Source organism: Anomaloglossus baeobatrachus, chromosome 9 (assembly GCF_048569485.1).
Source record: "Anomaloglossus baeobatrachus isolate aAnoBae1 chromosome 9, aAnoBae1.hap1, whole genome shotgun sequence".
NCBI lineage: Eukaryota > Metazoa > Chordata > Amphibia > Anura > Aromobatidae > Anomaloglossus > Anomaloglossus baeobatrachus.
In genome coordinates, this window is record NC_134361.1 from 219,425,458 (window position 1) to 219,447,972 (window position 22,515).

Genomic DNA, 22,515 nt, shown 5'->3' on the forward strand with positions numbered 1-22,515 from the left:
TGCCGAGATCGCTGCTGAGTCACGCTTTTTGTGACGCAGCAGTGACCTCATTAGCGATCTCGCTGTGTGTGACACTAAGCAGCGATCTGGCCCCTGCTGCGAGATCGCTGCTCGTTACACACAGCCCTGGTTCGTTTTCTTCAAAGCCGCTCTCCTGCTGTGACATACAGATCGCTGTGTGTGACAGCGAGAGAGCGACAAATGAAGCGAGCAGAGAGCAGGAGCCGGCGTCTGACAGCTGAGGTAAGCTGTATCCAAGATAAACATCGGGTAACCAAGGTGGTTACCCGATATTTACCTTAGTTACCAGCCTCTGCAGCTCTCACGCTGCCTGTGCTGCCGGCTCCGGCTCTCTGCACATGTAGCTGCTGTACACATCGGGTTAATTAACACGATGTGTACAGCAGCTAGGAGAGCAAGGAGCCAGCGCTCAGTGTGCGCAGCTCCCTGCTCTCTGCACATGTAGCTGCATTACACATCGGGTTAATTAACCCGATGTGTACAGCAGCTAGGAGAGCAAGGAGCCAGCGCTAAGCAGTGTGCGCGGCTCCCTGCTCTCTGCACATGTAGCTGCTGTACACATCGGGTTAATTAACCCGATGTGTACAGCAGCTAGGAGAGCAAGGAGCCAGCGCTAAGCAGTGTGCGCGGCTCCCTGCTCTCTGAACATGTAGCTGCATTACACATCGGGTTAATTAACCCGATGTGTACTGTAGCTATGGTAGGAGAGCAAGGAGCCAGCGCTCAGTGTGCGCGGCTCCCTGCTCCCTGCACACACAGCTGTGCGCTGGTAACTAATGTAAACATCGGGTAACCATACCCGATGTTTACCTTAGTTACCAGTCTCCGCAGCTTCCAGACGGCAGCTCCGTGCAAGCGCAGCGTCGCTTGCACGTCGCTGCTGGCTGGGGGCTGTTCACTGGTCGCTGGTGAGATCTGCCTGTTTGACAGCTCACCAGCGACCATGTAGCGATGCAGCAGCGATCCTGACCAGGTCAGATCGCTGGTCGGATCGCTGCTGCATCGCTAAGTGTGAAGGTACCCTTATACAATTAGAGGCCGGGTGGATTAGACTGTTGGTATTTCGAAGATTTGGTCTTTGTCCTGCAGACTACAGGCTGCCATGTAATCTGGGTAGGGAGCAGCGTACAGGCTGTACATGCTGTATATACTGCATTATGGTGTTGATGTGTAAACCTGCACACTTATATTATAGGACTATGCTTAGGAAACTAATGCACTGACCGATACCGCAACCCCTGATAAAAGCGGAGGATGCACAGGTGCCAATACTCCTACCGACCAATGCATGGAGGGGGAAACTGCACACAGTATTGCATGGAGGGGGAAACTGCACACAGTATTGCATGGAGGGGGAAACTACACACAGTATTGCATGGAGGGGGAAACTGCACACAGTATTGCATGGAGGGGGAAACTACACACAGTATTGCATAGAGGGGGAAACTGCACACAGTATTGCATGGAGGGGAAAACTGCACACAGTATTGCATGAAGGGGAAACTGTACACGGTAATGCATGGAGAAGGAACCTGCACACAGTATTGCATGGAGGGGGAAACTGCACACGGTAATACATGGAGGGGGAAACTGCACACAGTATTGCATGGCGGGGGAAACTGCACACGGTAATACATGGAGGGGGAAACTGCACACAGTATTGCATGGAGGGGGAAACTGCACACAGTATTGCATGGAGGGGGAAACTGCACACGGTAATACATGGAGGGGGAAACTGCACACAGTATTGCATGGAGGGGGAAACTGCACACAGTATTGCATGGAGGGGGAAACTACACACAGTATTGCATGGAGGGGGAAACTGCACACGGTAATGCATGGAGGGGGAAACGGCACACAGTATTGCATGGAGGGGGAAACTGCACACGGTAATGCATGGAGGAGAAAACTGCACACAGTATTGCATGGAGGGGGAAACGGCACACGGTAATGCATGGAGGGGGAAACTGCACACAGTATTGCATGGAGGGGGAAACTGCACACGGAAATGCATGGAGGAGGAAACTGCACACAGTATTGCATTGAGGGGGAAACTGCACACAGTATTGCATGGAGGGGGAAACTACACACAGTATTGCATGGAGGGGGAAACTGCACACGGTAATGCATGGAGGGGGAAACGGCACACAGTATTGCATGGAGGGGGAAACTGCACACGGTAATGCATGGAGGAGGAAACTGCACACAGTATTGCATGGAGGGGGAAACGGCACACGGTAATGCATGGAGGGGGAAACTGCACACAGTATTGCATTGAGGGGGAAACTGCACACGGTAATGCATGGAAGGGGAAACTGCACACAGTATTGCATGGAGGGGGAAACTGCACACGGTAATGCATGGAGGAGGAAACGGCACACAGTATTGCATGGAGGGGGAAACTGCACACGGTAATGCATGGAGGAGGAAACGGCACACAGTATTGCATGGAGGGGGAAACTGCACAAGGTAATGCATGGAGGGGGAAACTGCACACGGTAATGCATGGAATAGGGCGCTGTTCACACAGTCTTGTGTGCAGACGCCTATACTATTAGATTAGTCAGCACTATATAAGTGCATCCCACAGTCATAGGCACCCTAGTTTACATGGCCAACATAGATGTGTGAACAACGCCCTATACGAGCCTTAGGCTGCTTTCACACATCAGTTTTTTGGCATCAGGCACAATCCGGCAAAAAAACGGATAAAACGGATCAGTTTTTTCCCCATAGTCTTGTATTAGCGGCGGATTGTGCCGCATGGCCTTGCGTTTCATAAGGCATGCGCCGTATCTGGCAAAAGTTGTCTGTGCAGCCGGACAGGACGCACCATCACACATCACTTTTTGCCATCATGCGGAATCTGGTGTTTTTTGGAAAAAAAAAAAAAAATTGATCCAGCGCCGGATAAGTTTTTCCCTCATAGTGTTGTTTTTGGGCCAGATTGTGCCGCATGGCCTTGCGTTTTGATCTGGCGTGCGCTGGATCCGGCGAAATGTGTCTGTGCAGCAGCCGGAAGGAACGCAGCATGCAACGTTTTTTGTGTCCGGCAAAAAAAAAACGGATTGCGTCGGATCCGGCACTGTCCGTTTTTTTTACAATGGTAGCCTATGGCCGCTGGATCTGTCGCCATCCGTAAAAAAACGGAATCAGGCGACGGATCAGTTTTTTGTTTGTGGGCATGCCCAGAACGTATGTACATTCACTTCTGGAAAGAAAAAAAAAAAAAAAACCCTCTCTCGCCGGAAGGCGAAAAATGAGAATGATCCGTTTTTTTGCCTGATCCGTCACATCAGTTTTGTCACAATCTGCAACGGATCCGTCGCATCAGGCACAATCCGGTTTGTGCCTGAAGAAAAAATAAAAAGTGAAAAAGTAAAGTTTTTTTTTGGTGAAAAACAAAAAAAAACGGACGCCGACGGATCCGGCGCCATCCGGGGTGTTGTATAATGGAAGCCTATGGGCGCCGGATCCGTCGTAATACGGCAAAAAACGCAATACAGGGACGGATTGTGTTTTTTAAACCGAGCATGCTCAGTATCACAATGGATCCGTCGAAAAGCGGAAGAAACGGATGAGAAAAAACTGATGCGATGGATCCATTTTTTCGACGGATCCGTCTTATCAGTTTTTTTGACGGATTGCGCCTAATGCCAAAAAACTGATGTGTGAAAGCCGCCTTATCCATGTGCAGTTCCCGCCTCCATGCTTTGGTCGTTGTGCACAATCCCGTCCATTCAGCGTGTTACTGAATGAATGGAGGGACATAAGCGGATACCAGATGCTGCTTATCCCATGAAAATGTATAGGGGAAAAAAGTCTTGCATGGGTTAAAACCAGATCACCAAACGGACCATGTTCTGTCCTTACGCAGAATAGATTTTCGGGTTGAGCGGCCGGGGTCAAGGTGTTGCCTATTTAGGAAAGGTCCCTGCCGATTGAGGAAGCGGCTGCCAACTTAGGCTGCAGGAGCGAGGACTCAATATATGGCACCAACTGAGCCCCCCATAGTCCTGCGGAGCTGTACTCGGATAATTCAGCGATGAAGGTTCAGATGAACCATAGGGGGGTGGTGGGGTCTGGAAGATACACGGCGATGTCGGTGGAAAGCTGCGGCTCCGATTTTTCCATACACCCTGCAACTTTTCAAACTCCTCGCCATTCCTTGTAGTGCAGGGTCTCGATCTCCAGGCAGATGAAAGTGGGACCCTCATCTATCGGATTGTATGGTATATACTATTGATACGTGATACGTTTTTGGTGGGAGAACCTCTTTAATTGAAGGCCTAGTTGGAGACGCCTTGTATGGATATCTAATATATAAAGCTGAATGTGTGTATGTGTATGTATGTGTGTGTGTGTGTGTGTGTGTCTGGGATTGGCATCTGCACCGTCGCAGCTACAGCCACAAAATTTTGCACACTCACACGTCTGGACCCCGAGAGCGTCATAGGCTATGTTTTGAGGGGAAATTTTAACCCTGCACTTTACAGTTATTCACCAAAAAACCTGCCTCCATTAAAGCGAATGGAGCTCGGAGCCACAGTGCAGCCAGAACTTCAGAAGAATGCGCAGCCACGCCCTTAAATGGAATGTTGGCATGTCACAATGCAGCCAGGGAAAGAGACAGACACAGACAGGGAAAGAGGCAGACACAGACAGAGTAAGAAACAGATATAGACAGGGTAAGAGACAGACAGAAAGAGACAGACACAGACAAAGAGACAGACTGACGGAAAGAGAGGGAAAGAGAGAGACAGGTTAAGAGACAGACACACACAGGTAAAGAGACAGACACAGACAAAGAGACAGACACAGGGAAACAGGGAAAGAAAGGGAAAGAGACAAACAGGGTAAGAGATAGACAAAGAGACAGACACAGGGAAAGAGACAGAGGGAAAGAGACAGACAGGGAAAGAGAGAGAAAAAGACAGACAGGGAAAGAGACAGAGATAGATAGACAGACAGGGAAAGAGATTGAGACAGACGGAGAAAGAGACAGACAGTCAGAGACAGACAGGGAAAGAGACAGACAGACAAAGAGAGAGAGACAGAGATATATACAGAGGGGGAGACAGACAGAGAATGGGAGAGAAACAGAGAGACAGTTACTATCCCGGGCATTAATATATTCTATTTATACATTCTATCCCGGGAATGTTAATACATTCTATTTTGTTAACAACAGTTATTAACCTGGCTAAATCGGGTAGTACAGCTAGTATATATATATCCGATGGTATATCGGATTGTATGGTGTATACTATTGATATGCGATACGTCTTTGGTGGGAGAACCTCTGTAATTTAAGGCCTAGTTGGGGACTTCTTGTATAGGAACCACCTAGTATTTGTGAGTATTTGGGGGGGGGGTGACCATGTCCTGAGGACACGTTGTGGAAAATCAGGATCGGGCTGCTGGATTTTGATATGCCCCATCTTTTTTTTGGAGGTTTGAAAGTAGAGCTGTATATTTAGCTTTACCTTACTTGACCCTACATTTCCCCATTAGGGAAGTGCACACACACAGCAGGATGGTGCAGGGGGCACCACACACTGCAAACAAGACATCTCTTCAAGAGCGAAGGAGCTGAAATGTCGACAGTGTTCCCCGACACCCAGCAATGTCATACAACAATAAAGGATGTGAACCAGATTTACGCTTTTATTTTGTGAAAAATGCAAATTTGTAGATTTGCTGTACTAGGGACTGCCTTCCGTGATTACACACACTCGTACGCTCATTTCACACTTATCTGTACATTCTGGGAGATAAAAGTCAGCAGTTCCGATGATGCCTCCCTTCTGGGATTTACCTACGTGGCGGCGCTCCGCTAACGTCTCTCGGATCTGAAAGGGTTACGCCGCGGTGTGGGGGGTTTATTACTCCTGATGAGCGCAGCATGGACTCTGGCAGGGTAAGAGTTAAGTGCCGCAGTACATCTCGTGTCCTTGTCAAGTTTTTTTTTGTTTGTGTGTGTGTCTGTCACACAAAGTGCTGAGACATCGAGCTCCCCACACACCCCTGAGCCCGGAGTGACTGACTAGCACTCCTTATCTCTGGCACCCAGATAACCCGCTGTGCTGCGCCCATCCCTGCCCGGGCCCGCAGCATGGAAAGGGAGAGGAGTGAAGAAATGAAGCCAGCGCCTCCACAGCTGTGAATGTCTCTTACATAGACGAACAGTTTGATAACGAGTCCAGGAATGAAAACGAGACCCCCACTACCTGTCCCAGACCATTGCTCGGCTCGGAAAATGGTTATTTCCACCTCTGCAAGCCACCACCTATCAATAGGACCCCGAGAAGGTGACCCTTAGTTCCCACTCAGTCCCATAAACAATCAATAGTGAATTTACACGTGTGCGGCCCCCGCTCTACTCTGGCCAGGCATTTCAGGACCTCCTACTCGAGGTCACTGAGACCCTCGGCAACCAGCAAGTCACCACCTATCCATAGGACCCCGAGAAGGTGACAATCATTGCCCCACTCGGTCCCATAAACAATTATTAGTGACCCTACATGTGTGCGGCCACCACTCTACTCTGGCCAGGCATTTAAGGACCTCAGACTCGAGGTCGCTGAGACCCCCGGCAACAAGCAAGTTATTGCCTATCCAGTGGCCTTATGACAACTTGCAATAACCCTTTATAGGATCTTCGACCTTAAGTCTTAAAATGAAGAGTCCCGGGATCCGCAGACGAGGCCTGAGCTGCGATCAGAGACCATGAAGGTAGTCGCTTAGGCCGGTTTCATACATTCAGCTTTTCGCCGGATGCGGCGCACTCCAGTACACTGTATACAGTACAATGGCAGCGCGACAAGCGCCAGTCACATGCCGTCATGTGACCGGAACATGTGACCCGGAAGTTGCGGCGCTGCCATTGTACTGTATACACTGTACTGGCGTGTACCGCATCCGGCAATCCGGCGAAAAGCCGGATCTGTGAAACCGGCCTTGGGAGTCCAGTCATGTGGCCGGAGTCAAGGGGTACTTGAGGTCGCTGAGACCCCCGGCAATCAGTAAGGTTTTGCCTACCCAATGGTCTAATGAGAACTTGCACTAACCCTTTAAAGGATCTCCGACCTGAAGTCTTAAAATGAAGAGTCCCGGGACCCGCACTCCAGCTGCGGTCAGAGACCATGAAGGTAGTCGTTCAGGAGTCCAGTCATGTGGCCAGAGTCAAGGGGTACTTGAGGTCGTGGAGACCCTGAGCATTCAGTGAGGTTTTACCTATCTAATGGTCTTGTGACAACTTGCACTAATCCTTTATAGGATCTCCGACCTGAAGTCTTAAAATGAAGAGTCCCGAGACCCGCAGACGAGGCCTGAGCTGCGGTCAGAAACCATGAAGGTAGTCGCTTAGGAGCCCATTCACGTGGCCGGAGTCAAGGGGTACTTGAGGTCGCTGAGACCCCCGGTAATCAGTAAGGTTTTACCTGTCCAATGTCGTTGTGACAACTTGCACTACCCTTTATAGGATCTCCGACCTTAAGTCTTAAAATGAAGAGTCCCGGGACCCGCACACGAGGCCTGAGCTGCGGTCAGAAACCATGAAGGTAGTTGCTCAGGAGTACTTGAGGTCGCTGAAACCCCCGGCAATCAGTAAGGTTTTACCTGTCCAATGTCGTTGTGACAACTTGCACTAACCCTTTATAGGATCTTCGACGTTAAGTCTTAAAATGAAGAGTCCCGAGACCCGCAGACAAGGCTTGAGCAGTGGTCAGAAACCATGAAGGTAGCTGCTCAGGAGACCAGACATGTGGCCAGAGTGAAGGGGTACTTGAGCTCGTTGAGATCCCCGGCAATCAGTAAGGTTTTACCTATACAATGGCCTAATGAGAACTTGCACTAACCCCTTATAGGATCTCCGACCTAAAGTCTTAAAATGAAGAGTCCCGAGAACCACAGATGAGGCCTGAGCTGCAATCAGAGACCATGAAGGTAGTCGGTCAAGAGTCCGGGGTCCAGCAGGCTGTCGGATATCGGTTCTTCTGTGTGAAACTCTCTCTGAAGCTGTCGGTTTCTTCTTCCGCCCCTTTGGGGAATAGGCAGCTCCGAATGATGGGCAGGAAGGGGCTCCCGAAAAAAATATGGATGGAGAAGAGCCTGGAAGAGAATGGAGATAGGGCATTGATCACGATGGGACGATCCCACCGAGAGTAAGTGGTCGGAGGTAACTCACTGATGGTCAGTCAGCCATGCAGGGGTTAATCGATCCCCAATCTGCATGGTCATATGTATGACAGATGAAAACACTTACTTCCGCCGCTCGGATCCTCTGGCCGGAGGGATACACCAGGAAGCGCATAAGGAGCTGCAGAGCCTCCGGAGAGGTGTCGGGGACGATGCGCTCCGGGGGGAGAGGACGATGTTCTTTGAAAGAAATCTTATTATAATCTGGGAGATCTGCGATTTCCTGCAGTGAGAAAAGAAAAAAAAATCGATCACATCCGATTTTGACTCCAAGACGTCATCATCGGATATAGAGCTGGCAAACAGACAATTAAAGGGGTTCTCCGCTATGAAGGATGCCTTTTTTAAGAGTTTGCCCAGCAATAAGTGTGAATCAGGTAATACTTACTCTGCAGCGCCACCACAGGCGAAAAGCGGTATTACACAGTTCACATGGAAATAAGGGACACAAAAAGCCCCAATAGGGTGTCAATCAGTCCCTTTAAGTCTTATAACCATAACTGCAATCAATGATCATTGAGATATTGAAATTTCATTGCAGCCTCCAAGACCACTTAAAGGGGTATTCCTGTCTCATTAGAGGGATTCTGGTCACACCTAATCTGAGAGCAGTATAATGAGGGGGTAGACACCCCAATTCCAGCGACGTGTCATTTACTGAGCTGCTTGCTATAAGATCACTGTTTATCAGCAGGAGATGATTACTAGAGGACTAGTAAACCTGATGCCAGGTAGTCCAGCCACGCCCCCAACACTGATTGACAGCTTTCTGCCTGCCAATCAGTGATGTGGGCGGGGTTATACAGAGCTGAGCATTCAGAGAACTATTAGATCTGCAGAAGAGAAAATGTGATTTTATGAAAACTGCAGTAAACAGCCTAGTAAGTGACATATCGCTGGAATCGGGATCTCTGCCCTTACGTCATGCTGCTCTCAGATGTCGTGATAAATTCCCTTTAAGTCATGGATTATGCATCAGGTTATGATGGGAGGGGGCCCATCCCATGGGCCGATCACCAATCTTGAGAATGAAGTCTTTCCTGCTCAGGGCCACCTCTGTGAAGCGTACAGATCCATTTAGGTGAATGAGGCCGGCTCCAGGTCACCGAGGGTACCACTATGCTGGAGGAAGATTGAAGGGAGTTTTACACAAACGTCACCTACTGTCATGGCAGCACCAGACGCTGTTCACATTGCAGAATCTGACACGCCGCCTGATGGTTTCTCTGGTGTTTCTGATCTACACAGGCAGACTCGGGCGTCGACCAGCTGTGTGCTCATTAATAGACAGGCTAGTAAGAGGTACATGTCAAATCACATGTTGTAAAGAAGCCTATCACATCTGCTCTTCTCATACTTAGGTTGGTGGAGATCTTCCTCCCATGCCGACTATAGTTGCTGCTGTGTTGGTCTGTGTGCTGTGATGTCCAAGATTTGCTGGAGAGTAGCCTGTGCTTGGAGTTGTTGTGGAATATACCCATCCTTTTATTGGTTCCTTCCTGTCTCTTATTGTCTTATACCTCTGTGTGTTTATGCTGTGTGACAGTTTTGGTTTCCCGTTTGTCTATTTCTGTGGGTTAAATTACACTCCTTGCCCGGCAACCCCTGGGGAGGGGGTATATGATTAGGGCTGGTCAGAGCAGGGCCTGGAAGGAGAATCAGTCATGCCCACCATTAGGGGTATCTCTGACAATATAGATAGCACAGGGCCCCGTAGTCTGAGGGTCAGCTTGGGGGCCCTGGTTTCCCGCTATCCCACAGTGGTGTGGCCCCTTTAGTCTCTGTACTAGTCAGGGTTGGACTCCACCAATCATCCTTACTTCATGAAATGTATAAACTGAAAAATAAGGAGCGCTGATAGTGTAATACCAACAGATCAGTGAGGTAGATCAGGTAAAATACACTCACCTGAAAAGGTTGTGATAGTCGCAACCACTGATAGAGCATAGCATGAAGGCGTCTGCTGCAGCCCCACGTGGATGTGCATACAAATCAGAGTGAAGAGGGGGTTAATGCCGCGCATCAGCCAAAATGAAGATGTAGCACGTTGATGTTATAAACGTATTCTTTTATTCCATCGGTCTACGCGTTTCGAGGATATACCTCTTCTTCAGGACCAGTGCATCAACATAGTATACTAGAGTATACTATGTTGATGCACTGGTCCTGAAGAAGAGGTATATCCTCGAAACGCGTAGACCGATGGAATAAAAGAATACGTTTATAACATCAACGTGCTACATCTTCATTTTGGCTGATGCGCGGCATTAACCCCCTCTTCACTTTGATTTGTATACTTCATGAAATGGCAATACCACCTTTTAGACCAGTAAAAAGGCCAAGTCTAAAGGCCGCTTTACACACTGCGATATCAGTACCGATATCGCCAGCGTGCGTACCCGCCCCCATTGGTTGTGCGACAAGGGCCAATCGCTGCCCGTGTCGCACAACATCGCCCAGACCTGTCACACGGACTTACCTTCCCTGCGACGTCGCTGTGACCGGAGAACCGCCTCCTTTCTAAGGGGGGCGGTTCGTTCAGCGTCACAGTGACGTCACAGCAGCGTCACTGAACCGCCGCCCAATAGAAGTGGAGGGGCGGAGATGAGCGGGACGTAACATCCCGCCCACCTCCTTCCTTCCGCATTGTGGCCGCACTGGCTGGGACGCAGGTAAGGTGAGGTTCCTCGTTCCTGCGGCGTCACACGGACCGATGTGTGCTGCCGCAGGAACGAGGAACAACTTCGTTACTGCTGCAGTAACGATATTTGAGAATGGACCCCCATGTCACCGATGAGCGATTTTGCACGTTTTTGCGAAGATGCAAAAAAGAGAATTTTGTTTACTTACCGTAAATTCTTTTTCTTATAGTTCCGACATGGGAGACCCAGACCATGGGTGTATAGCTTCTGCCTCCGGAGGACACACAAAGTACTACACTAAAAGTGTAGCTCCTCCCTCCGAGCATATACACCCCCCGGATGACAAATCCAACCAGTTTAGTGCAAAAGCTGAAGGAGGACATCCACCCATAAGTAGAGGAAGAGTAAAAAATCCGGTAACCGGAACCTCTGTCTACAACAACTGCCAACAGGCAACAGGGAGGGTGCTGGGTCTCTCATGTCGGAACTATAAGAAAAGAATTTACGGTAAGTAAACAAAATTCTCTTTTTCTTCATCGTTCCTTATGGGAGACCCAGACCATGGGATGTTCCAAAGCAGTCCATGGGTGGGAAATAAACAGAAACTGAGAAGTAGGCAAAACCTAACTTCACAAATGGGCGACAGCCGCCCGAAGGATGCGTCTGCCCAAGCTCGCATCTGCCGAAGCATGAGCATGCACTTGGTAGTGCTTCGAAACGGTGTGCAGACTAGACCAAGTGGCAGCCTGACAGACCTGCTGAGCCGTAGCCTGGTGCCTGAAAGCCCAAGAGGCACCGACAGCTCTGGTCGAGTGCGCCTTGAACCCCAGCGGGGGAGGCACCTGAGAACATTGGTAGGCATCTGATATGGCCGACCTAATCCAACGAGCTAGGGTCGGTTTAGAAACCGAGAGACCCTTGCGCTGATCTGTGGTCAGCACAAAAAGAGAGGTGCACCACCTAAGAACGGCGGTGCGTGACACATAGATCCAGAGCGTCCGCACCAAATCTAAAGCATTGCAACGCTTTCTCAAAGCGATGCACAGGGCCCGAACAAAGGGAAGACAATGAAATGTCCTGGTTAAGGTGGAAAGGAGACACCACCTTAGGGAGAAAACCCCAGAGTCGGACGGAGAACCACCTTGTCTTGGTGAAAAAACCAAAAAGGGTGACTCCGAAGAGAGCACAGTCAAATCAGAGACTCTCTTGAGAGAAGTTAAGCCCACCAGAAAGGCCACTTTCTGTGAAAGACAAAACAACGAAACCTCCCTAAGAGGCTCAAAGGGGGGTTTCAGTAAGACCGTGAGGACCAGATTAAGGTCCCAGGGATCCAGAGGCCGCCGGTAAGGCGGAATGATGTAAGATGCGCCCTGCATGAAGGTGCGCACCTGGGCCTGTCGGGCGATACGCCGCTGGAACAACACTGATAGAGCCGAGACCTGTGCCTTGAGGGAATTGAGGGAGAGTCCTAGCTGCAGACCGGACTGTAGAAAGGACAGGATGGTCGGCAAGGAAAACGGCCAAGGAGCATGGCCGGAAGAGCGACACCAGGACAGGAAAATTCTCCAAGTCCTGTGGTAAATCCTGGCCGAGGAAGACTTCCGAGCCTGAGTTATAGTGGAGATGACCTCGGAAGGAATGCCTGAAGCCGTAAGGATCCAGGACCCAAGAGTCACGCCGTCAATCTGAGAGCCACAGAATTCTGGCGGAAAAACGGACCTTGTGAGAGAAGGTCTGGGCAGTCCGGGAGATGCCACGGCACCTCTACGGACAGACGGAGCAGGTCTGGGAACCAAGCTCGCTTGGGCCAGTCTGGGGCGATGAGTATGACCCGACGGCCCTCCATCCTGATCTTGCGCAGGACTCTGGGCAAGAGGGGAAAAACACGTAGGTCAGACGGAACTGGGACCAATCCTGAACCAGCGCGTCCGCCGCCAAGGCCTGAGGATCGTGGGAGCGAGCCACGTAAACCGGGACCTTGTTGTTGTGCCGGGATGCCATTAGATAACTTCCGGAGTGCCCCACTTGTGGCAGATTGGGAACACTGCCGGACGCAGGGCCCACTCGCCGCTGTCCACGGTTTGACGGCTGAGATAATCTGCCTCCCAGTGTTCTACGCCTGGGATGTGGACTGCGGAATGCGTTGAATTTCCAACAGGGCTAGGCGGCTGCGAGTCCCCCCCTGATTGATGTAGGCAACTGCTGTCGCGTTGTCTGACTGCACTCGAATGTGCTTGCCCACCGACCGGTGGTGAAAAGCTACGAGAGTTAGGAGCACAGCTCTGATTTCCAGCACATTGATCGAGAGGGCTGATTCGGACGGAGTCCAAGTGCCCTGTGCTCGGTGGTGGAGAAACAATGCTCCCCAGCCGGATAGACTGGCATCCGTGGTGAGAATTACCCGGGACGGGGCCAGAAAGGAGCGTCCCCGGAACAGAGAGAGGGGCCTAAGCCACCACTAAAGAGAGCTCCTAGTCTGTGGCGACAGAGCCACCAGCTTGTGCAAGGAAGAGGGCCGCTTGTCCCAACAGCGGAGAATGTCCAGCTGCAGGGGACGCAGATGGAACTGGCAAAGGGAACCGCTTCCATTGACGCCACCATCTGACCCAGCACCTGCATGAGGTGCCTGATGGAATGACGGGGGAGCCTCAGCAGAGAGCGAACCGCCAGATGGAGGGACTGCTGTTTGACTAAGGGCAGCTTCACAAGTGCCAGCAGAGTCTCGAATTGCATCCCTAGGTACGCAAGTTCCTGGGTCGGGGTCAGAGTGGACTTGTAGCGAGAGTGAGCGCGACACTCCGCTGACAGTCTGCACTGGATGAAGCCTTAACTAGAAGGTCGTCCCGGAAAGGAATCACTGCCAACCCCTGGAGGTGCAGAACCGCAACCACTGCTGCCGTGTGAATACACGAGGGGCCGTGGCTAACCCGAAGGGGAGAGCCACGAATTGGAAATGTCCCTCTCCGATTACCAAACGTAGCCAACGCTGGTGTGAAACTGCGATTGGCACATGCAGATAGACATCTCTGATGTCGCTGGATGCTAAGAAATCTCCTTGGGTCATTGACTGATCGCAGAGACTCCATGCAAAAAAAGCCGCACCTGAACATGCTTGTTGAGAAGCTTGAGATCCAGGTCGGAAGGCACCGTCCTTTTCGGGGACTAGGAAGAGATTTGAGTAGAAATCTCAGAACCGTTCCCAGTCGGGAACTGGTACAATTACTCCATTGGCCTGCAAGAATGCCACGGCCTGTGAGAAGACGGCGGCCTTGGAGCAGGGGGGAGGTGACAGAAAAAAAATCTGTTTGGCGGGCTGGATAGAATTCCATTCTGTAGCCGTGGGGATGGTATCCCACACCCACTGATCGAAGACGTGTTGGAACCACACGTCGCCCAAGCTTAAATTATCATCGGCTCTGTATTTTCGGGGCGGCCGGGACTCGAACTCGTGGAGCTGTGAGTTCATTGTTTCAAAGGCAGCAGCTTTACCACTGAGCTACTGCCTCTATTTGGGAGAGCCTGCCACCGACCAAGGCCATTACTGGCGCGGCCAGATAATCAAGAGGAGGCTGCCTTGGAGGCAGCAGCTCCTGCGGACTTCTGAGGACGCGGCTTCATGCGCCAGTTGGTTTACGGACCCTGGCTGAGTTAGTGGACGAGGCCTAGGGCTTAGAGGACGACCAGTTAGAGGGACGAAAGGAACGAAACCTCGACTGGTTCCTGCCCTGGGGGTTTGTGGCATGGAAGTACTCTTCCTGCCAAAAGCTTCCTTAATAATTTCATCCAGCTGTTCCCGAATAGACTGGTCCCAGCAAAAGGGAGCCCAGCAAGGAACTTCGTAAGAAGCATCTGCCTTCCGCTCTCGAAGCCACAGGAGCCTGCGGATAGCGAGGGAAGTAGCCGAGGCCACCGCAGTGCGGTGACAGTCTCCAGCATGGCAGACATGGCATAGGATGAAAAGACTAAAGCCTGGAAGATAAGGCAACCATTTCGGGCATAGAGTCCCTGGTGAGGGAATGCATCTCCTCCAGAGAAGCAGAGATGGCTTTGAGAGGCCGCACTGCTGCAAAAGATGGGGAGAACGAGGCCCCTGCCGCCTCATATTTAGGTTTGGCCAGAAGGTCAACCTGGCGGACAGTGGAATCCTTAGAGAGGTGCCGTCAGCCACTGATACAACAGTCCGGGCTGAAAGTCTAGACACCGAAGGATCCACCCTTGGTGAATGAGCCCACTCCTTGACCACCTCTGGTGGAAGGGGAAAACAGTCATGAGAACCATGCTTTGGGAAGCGTCTGTCAGGACGGGCTCTGGGCCTGGTCACAGTGGCTGAAAAACTGGAGTGGTTAAGGAACACACTCCTTGTTCTCTTAAGGTATACAGATGCTTTTCTGCCAGAGAGGGTTGCTCCTCTGATACTGGCGGATTGAGGTCCAGTACAAATATAATGGACGCAATCAAATCATTAGCATCTGCGTCACCTTCGGACAGATCAATGGTACATGAAGTAGCGTCCGAGCCCCTAGTAAAGGCATCCTCCTCGTCCTGCAAGTCAGCTCGTGAATCAGAGCTGCGGGACGAGGAAGGAAGGGGAACCTGTGTCTCCGTTTTAGGAGGACGGGGTCTGAGACCAGATGAAGAATCCTCTGTGAGCCTTGCTGAGCAAGCCGTAGCAGCAGAAGCGCCCTGAGAAAGGGGCTGATGCATGCTCAGCAGAGTCCGGGACAGCTGTCCCCTGGAGAGAGGGATTATACTCAAACCGGGGGTTCAGCCACCAGAGCCGGAACAGCCGGAGGGACCACTGATGAGCTTCCAGGCTGAGGGACCACTATGTTAGAGCAAGCATCACAATGTGGTTATGTGCTCGGTACAGGCAGTACGAGTCTACATGCAGTGCATAGTAAGAACAGCCTTGCAGCCTTGCTCTGATGTGAGACATGCTGCAGAAGTGGGGGCTCTGTCCAGAATGACCCTCAGCAGAGAAGAAACATCTGCCTTCCACTCTCTGTATAAGCAACTGCACAACCGGAGGTTGTGATTTGCCAGACTGTTTAACATAGAGACATCTCAGTGCCCTCCAGATCCCCCAGCCCAGGCCCCCATTTGTCACAATGTGGAATGCAGCATTGAGAACGCTGATAAAATGGCGCCGGAGCGAGGAGAGGGGGCGGGGCCTACTCTGAGAGCGGGCTCCGGAGGGCAAATGAGGTATACAGGGGAGGGAATCTTTCCTCAGTGAGGAGTGTCCTCCCCTGTGCTGAACAGCCGCTGGGCGGAGCCGCACTGTTCCTCTGCATGACTGACATGCAGAGGCACTGAAACCGAAAGTAGGCCGCAACTGAAGCCGGGGCCTCGATTTTTACAAGCGGCCGACGAGCAGGCACCCTTGGCGCGGTTCTCAGGAAAAACCCAGAGAACCGGCCGGAAATCACAGCAAAGTTAACAAACACACTCCCCCCTCAATAAATGTACAAGGGACACCTGAATAACGTCTCAATACTTAGCTTATGAGACGCAGGGCCATGTCCCTGGGGGGGGTAAACGCTCCGTCCGGCAGGATCCTGACAGGGCTGCGGATGGAGACCGGTCTCCTGCAAGCAGAGAGAACCGTGATGGCTCCCACTTCAAGCCAGAGCCCCAGGGGATGGTGAAGGAGCGCGACATGTAAGGCTCCAGCCTTGTAAAGTCAACCTTAACAGCACCGCCGACACAGTGGGGTGAGAAGGGACATGCCGGGAGTCCAGACTGGACCCGCTTTTCTTCCAAATCTTTGAAATCAAAAAATTAAAAATCAAAAATCAGAAAATGCATGTGTGTGTGTGACCTCCTGAACACAAAGCATTGAACTGGTTGGATTTGTCATCCGGGGGGTGTATATGCTCGGAGGGAGGAGCTACACTTTTAGTGTAGTACTTTGTGTGTCCTCCGGAGGCAGAAGCTATACACCCATGGTCTGGGTCTCCCATAAGGAACGATGAAGAAATTGCTCATAGGTGTCACACGCAACGGCATCGATAATGCGGCCGGATGTGCGTCACCAATTCCGTGACCCCAACGAGTTCGCATTAGCGATGTTGTAGCGTGTAAAGCCCGCTTTAGGTGAAGTACTCACCGGCCACATCTTCACATTAGGTGTCCCCAGCGTTCGAAGGACACAGCACAGTTGCTCAATGTCATTTTCTCCAGGAAATAGGGGAGAACCGTTCAAAAGCTCCCCAAAAATGCAGCCCACGGCCCTAGAGATGAGAGCAGAGTTATCAAACGTCTACCAGAGATGTATACAGGACCAGGCACGGGCCACTCACCATAGATCTACGCCCTCGTCATACTTGCGGGCCCCATACAGCAGCTCAGGAGCTCGGTACCATCTGGAAAAAGTACGAAAATAATGAAAAAAAAATATCATCTGAAGGAGGCCTGTATACCAGTAACGACACACTTAAAGAGACAGTTACATATTATGTGCTGCTTTTTGCATTAACTGACAATCTGCTGCTCTTCAGCAGTAGCAAAAACTACAACCACCAGCATGTCCTGCCAAGTTGTAGTAGTTTAGAACAGATGGAGGGTTACAGGTTGACTAGCTCTGACCGACCTGGTGGCCACTTGATGACTGTACAGACGCCCCCTGTCATTGGAGAAGACTCGCGCTAGCCCAAAGTCTGCAATCTTGAGAAGCCCGGTGGCGCTGATGAGCAGATTTGCTGGTTTCAGGTCCTGTTAGAATAAGGCAGAGGATTCTGGGTAATTGGTATTCGGGGACTGCCCCCTAGAGCCAGCACTATGTATAATGGTCGCATTTACTAACCCGATGCATGATGGAATTTTCATGGCAGAACTTGACTCCTTTCAGCAGCATCATCGTGTAACCTTTCACCTGGGCTTCGGTGAGCGGCTGGTCAGAGTTCCTGATGACTTCAGACAGGTCGGAGAGCATGTACTCGAAGACTAGGACGAATCCGGTGCCATGCGGGAAAACCTCCCTCAGCTTCACTACCTACAGATACAGAAGAGGAAAGGAATGGACCCACTGCTGCTAAAGAGGGAGGAGGGAGATGGACGTAACACCAGAGGACCGAGGAGGAGGTAGACAGAGGTAACACCTGATGGCCGAGGAGGAGGGAGACCGAGGTTACACCAGAGGACCGAGGAAGAGGGAGACAGAGGTAACACCAGAGGGCCAAAGAGGACAAGGAAGACAGAGGAAACACCAGCGGGCCAAGGAAGAGGGAGACAGAGGTAACACCAGAGGACCGAGGAGGAGGTAGACAGAGGTAACACCTGATGGCCGAGGAGGAGGGAGACCGAGGTTACACCAGAGGACCGAGGAAGAGGAGGGAGACAGAGGTAATACCAGAGGGCCAATGAGGAGGAGGGAGACAGAGGTAACACCAGAGGGCCGAGGAGGAGAGAGACAGAGGTAACACCAAAGGGTCAAAGAGGACAAGGAAGACAGAGGAAACACCAGCGGGCCGAGGAAGAGGGAGACAGAGGTAACACCAGAGGGCCAATGAGGAAGAGGAAGACAGAGGTAACCCCTGATGGCCAAGGAGGAAGAGGAAGACAGAGGAAACACCAGAGGGACGAGGAGGAGGAGGGAGACAGAGGTAATACCAGAGGGACGAGGAAGAGGGAGACAGAGGAAACACCAGAGGGCCAAGGAGGAGGAGGGAGACAGAGGTAACACCAGAGGGACGAGGAGGAGGAGGGAGACAGAGGTAATACCAGAGGGCCAAGGAGGAGGAGAGAGACAGAGGAAACACCAGAGGGCTGAGGAGGAGGAGGGAGACAGAGGTAATACCAGAGGGCCAAGGAGGAGGAGAGAGACAGAGGAAACACCAGAGGGCCAAGGAGGAGGAGGGAGACATAGGTAACACCAGAGGACCGAGGAGGAGGTAGACAGAGGTAACACCTGATGGCTAATGAGGCAGAGGAAGACAGAGGAAACACCAGAGGGTCAAAGAGGAGGAGGGAGACAGAGGTAACACCAGAGGGCCAAGGAGGAGGAGGGAGACAGAAGTAACACCAGAGGGCCAAGGAGGAGGATGGAGACAGATGAAACACCAGAGGGCCGAGGAGGAGGAGGGAGACAGGTAACACCAGAGAGCTGAGGAGGAGGCGGGAGAAAGAGGTAACACCAGAGGGCCAAGGAGGAGGAGGAGAGAGACTGAGGTGACACCAAAGAGCCAAGGAGGAGGAGGGAGACTGAGGTGACACCAGAGGGCCAAGGAGGAAGAGAAACACAGAGGTAACACCAGAGGGCCAAGGAGGAGGAGGAGAGAGACTGAGGTGACACCAAAGAGCCAAGGAGGAGGAGGGAGACTGAGGTGACACCAGAGGGCCAAGGAGGAGGAGGGAGACAGAGGTAACACCAGATGGCCGAGGAGGAGGAGGGAGACAGAGGTAACACCAGAGGGCTGAAAAGGAGGGAGATGGAGGTAACACCAAAGGGAAGAGGAGGAAGGAGACAGAGGTAACACTAGAGGGCCGAGAAGTAGGAGGGAGACGAAAGTAACACCAGAGGACTGATGATGAGAAAGACAGAGGTCACTCAGTGGCCCAAGGAGGAGGGAGACCAAGGTAAAATCAGAGGACCGAGGAGGGAGACAGAGGTAACACCAAAGGGTCAAGGAAGAGGGAGATAGAAGTAACAATAGAGGGCTGAGGATAAGGGAGACAGAGGTAACACCAGAGGGCTGAGGAGGAGGAGGTGGAGGAGGGAGACAGAGGTAACACCAGCGGGCTGAGGAGGAGGAGGAGGAGGGAGACAGAGGTAACACCAGAGGGCTGAGGAGGAGGTGGAGGAGGGAGACAGAGGTAACACCAGAGGGCTGAGGAGGAGGAGGAGGAGGGAGACAGAGGTAACACCAGAGGGCCGAGAAGTAGGAGGGAGACGAAAGTAACACCAGAGGACTGAGGATGAGAAAGACAGAGGTCACTCAGTGGCCCAAGGAGGAGGGAGACCGAGGTAAAACCAGAGGGCCGAGGAGGAGGGAGACAGAGGAAACACCAGAGGACCGAGGAGGAGGGAGACAGAGGTAACACCAAAGGGTCAAGGAAGAGGGAGATAGAAGTAACAATAGAGGGCTGAGGATAAGGGAGACAGAGGTAACACCAGAGGGCTGAGGAGGAGGAGGAGGAGGAGGGAGACAGAGGTAACACCAGAGGGCTGAGGAGGAGGAGGAGGAGGGAGACAGAGGTAACACCAGAGGGCTGAGGAGGAGGAGGGAGACAGAGGTAACACCAGAGGGCTGAGGAGGAGGAGGAGGGAGACAGAGGTAACACCAGAGGGCTGAGGAGGAGGAGGAGGAGGGAGACAGAGGTAACACCAGAGTGCTGAGGAGGAGAAGGGAGACAGAGGTAACACCAGAGGGCTGAGGAGGAGGAGGAGGGAGACAGAGGTAACACCAGAGGGCTGAGGAGGAGGAGGAGGGAGACAGAGGTAACACCAGAGGGCTGAGGAGGAGGAGGGAGACAGAGGTAACACCAGAGGGCTGAGGAGGAGGAGGGAGACAGAGGTAACACCAGAGGGCTGAGGAGGAGGAGGGAGACCGAGGTAACACCAGAGGGCTGAGGAGGAGGCAGAGGGTAATACACATGCGCAGTGGCGGAGGAGGTGAGCATACATCCCATATGATGACAGTAGATGTGTACTCCCGGACTCACATGCGGATTGTCCTCGATCTCGCGCAGGGCCTTGATCTCCCTCAGAGCCTGGTTCGGGATACCTTCCTCCAGTTTCCGCAGAGCCACCTTCTTAAGAGCGACAGCTTCCCCGGTCTGAAAATATCAAACAACATAAAACATCAGACACGTGGACAAGGCTGCCACGAGCGCGGTGGTACATGGGCATGAATGGTCTCCTGAGGATTAACCCTCTGTTTCCTGCGGGATCTTCTATGGGATATTGATGGGGGCGACGTTTTATAGGATTTCTCTTCAGGACCCGGCGTTGCGAGGGGCTCTAGCGCCTCACGCTGGTGAACGTCGGTTACTGCAATTTATTACAAAACAATGTTGCCTAATGGAGTCCTTGTGTGGATTATTGTATTTTAGCTAATAACGCCCGATCCGGCGCTGTGCCCCCTATATTCGATGGGGTCCACCTTTTCAGGCCATGATATCGCCATGACAACGCCACCTTTCTAGTTCATTTTGCTGCGCCCTAGAGGGAAAGCGTTCACCTGCCTTATTAAATAAGTACACCCCCAGTATGTGACACATCACTATCACGTGACCTATATCTATCAGGAGAACCCCTTTAATTCAGTGTGTGCCCCACTCCTCCTTAATCAATATCACATGACCTCCTCCTATTCTAGTCACCTCTATGTGTTTGGCTTTGAACACGATGCCATGAGCCCCTTCTCCGATCCGACCCAGCAGGCTGTACTGCTCCATCCGCCCGACAGAGCCCGACCTGGGCCGACCGGATCGCAGGCCCGAGGAACTGGCTGGAGTGAGGCGGCGGGTTGCCTAGCAACAGCAGACGGGAGGTAGCAGCGTCATGTGACCGCTGGGGGGATGCCGCTGTGCATCATGGGAGGGGCAGGAAAAGCGCGGGAGAAGCGAAGCGCTCGCTCAGTCGCTCTGACGAGAGCTGAGGGGAGGCAGCATGGCCGCGCTGCTCCGTCCCATCCGTTTACTTCCCCCTCACAATACATTTATCTTCTAATATCGATAACTTTTCTCATTTTTCCTCTGTCACAGCCATACGAGCGCTTGTTTTTTGAGTTATTTTTGCGGAACAAGTTGTACTTTTTTTAATTACGTCATTCACTTTTCCTCATAATGTAGTGAAGAACGATGAGGGGGTAAAAAAAAATCCAAAAGGCATGAAGAAAACCCCAATTCGTCCTTTTTTATGGTATTTTTCGGTAAAAACGAGCTCGTAACGCGATTCCTCCCGTCGGTGCGAGCGCGGCGGGGCCAAACGTATAGATTTATATGTTTAAAGTGAAAAAAAAAGTTTACTTTGGTCGCCATTTTCCGAGGTGCGTAACCTTTTTGTGTTCTTGTTGGTGGGCGCAACGTAAGGGCTTGTGTTTCGTGTGGTGAGATGTCGTATTGGTGATATAATCTTTATTTCTATAGCACCAACATATTCCGCAGCGCTTTACAATTCAGAGGTTCATATACAAGCAAGTAAGGCTGCTTTCACACATCTGGTTTTTGCTGAGCGGCACAATACGGCACTTTGCAGAAAAAATGCAACTTTTTTTGCCGCCGGTTGCGTTTTTTTTCTGCATAGATTTGCAATAGCGCCGTATTGTGCCGCATGGCCTTGTGTTGCGTCCAGTTTTTGCCGGATGCGGCATATTTAGCCCATTCGGCGGCCGGATGGAACATTTACTGGCACGTTTTTATTCGTGCGCCGAAAAAATCGCGATGTGGCGCAATTTACAATGCAAGCCTATGGATGCCGGATGCGGTTTTTTGAACTGCACATGCTCAGTATCAAGCCACATCCATCAAAAAACGGACGGGCTGCATGGAAAAACTTATGCAACGGATCAGGTGTTTTTTTGCCGCATCCGTTGCATAGGTTTTTGAGCCGCACTGCAAAAACCGGATGTGTGAAACAGCGTAACAGTTATAGAAAATACAAAAATTAGAGCAAAAAAAGACAACCCTGCTCATAACTTTACAATTTACA

At 51.6% G+C, this 22,515-nt stretch overlaps 2 protein-coding genes across 2 annotated transcripts in view; one reads left to right on the forward strand and one right to left on the reverse strand.

The window, feature by feature from the left end:
• Positions 1 to 5,676: 5,676 nt before the first annotated feature.
• Positions 5,677 to 21,344, reverse strand: CDK20 (cyclin dependent kinase 20). Its single transcript, XM_075324554.1, has 8 exons — positions 21,186 to 21,344; positions 20,526 to 20,639; positions 17,668 to 17,856; positions 17,455 to 17,576; positions 17,165 to 17,227; positions 16,972 to 17,095; positions 8,288 to 8,443; positions 5,677 to 8,133 (listed from the first exon to the last, which is right to left on the reverse strand). Exons 1-8 carry the CDS (start codon positions 21,258 to 21,260, stop codon positions 7,954 to 7,956), a joined length of 1,023 nt encoding a protein of 340 aa, XP_075180669.1. The 5' UTR covers positions 21,261 to 21,344; the 3' UTR covers positions 5,677 to 7,953.
• Positions 21,345 to 21,503: 159 nt separating this feature from the next.
• The window catches only part of LOC142251599 (chemokine-like protein TAFA-1), a 65,550-nt gene continuing 64,538 nt past the window's right edge, over positions 21,504 to 22,515 (forward strand). The window contains exon 1 of the mRNA XM_075324558.1: positions 21,504 to 21,853. The gene's annotated coding sequence lies outside the window, so the exon portion shown is untranslated. The remainder of the gene's footprint in view (positions 21,854 to 22,515) is intronic.

Bases quoted from the DNA above. Each gene is read 5' to 3' on its own strand.
- CDK20 (XM_075324554.1), bottom strand. From the start codon at position 21,260: ATGGAGCAGTACAGCCTGCTGGGTCGGATCGGAGAAGGGGCTCATGGC. The intron at 17,577-17,667 runs GTTAGTAAATGC...TTATTCTAACAG, and splicing joins AAAATTCCATCATGCATCGG to GACCTGAAACCAGCAAATCT. The intron at 17,228-17,454 runs GTCGGTCAGAGC...TACTTTTTCCAG, and splicing joins AGTCATCAAGTGGCCACCAG to ATGGTACCGAGCTCCTGAGC.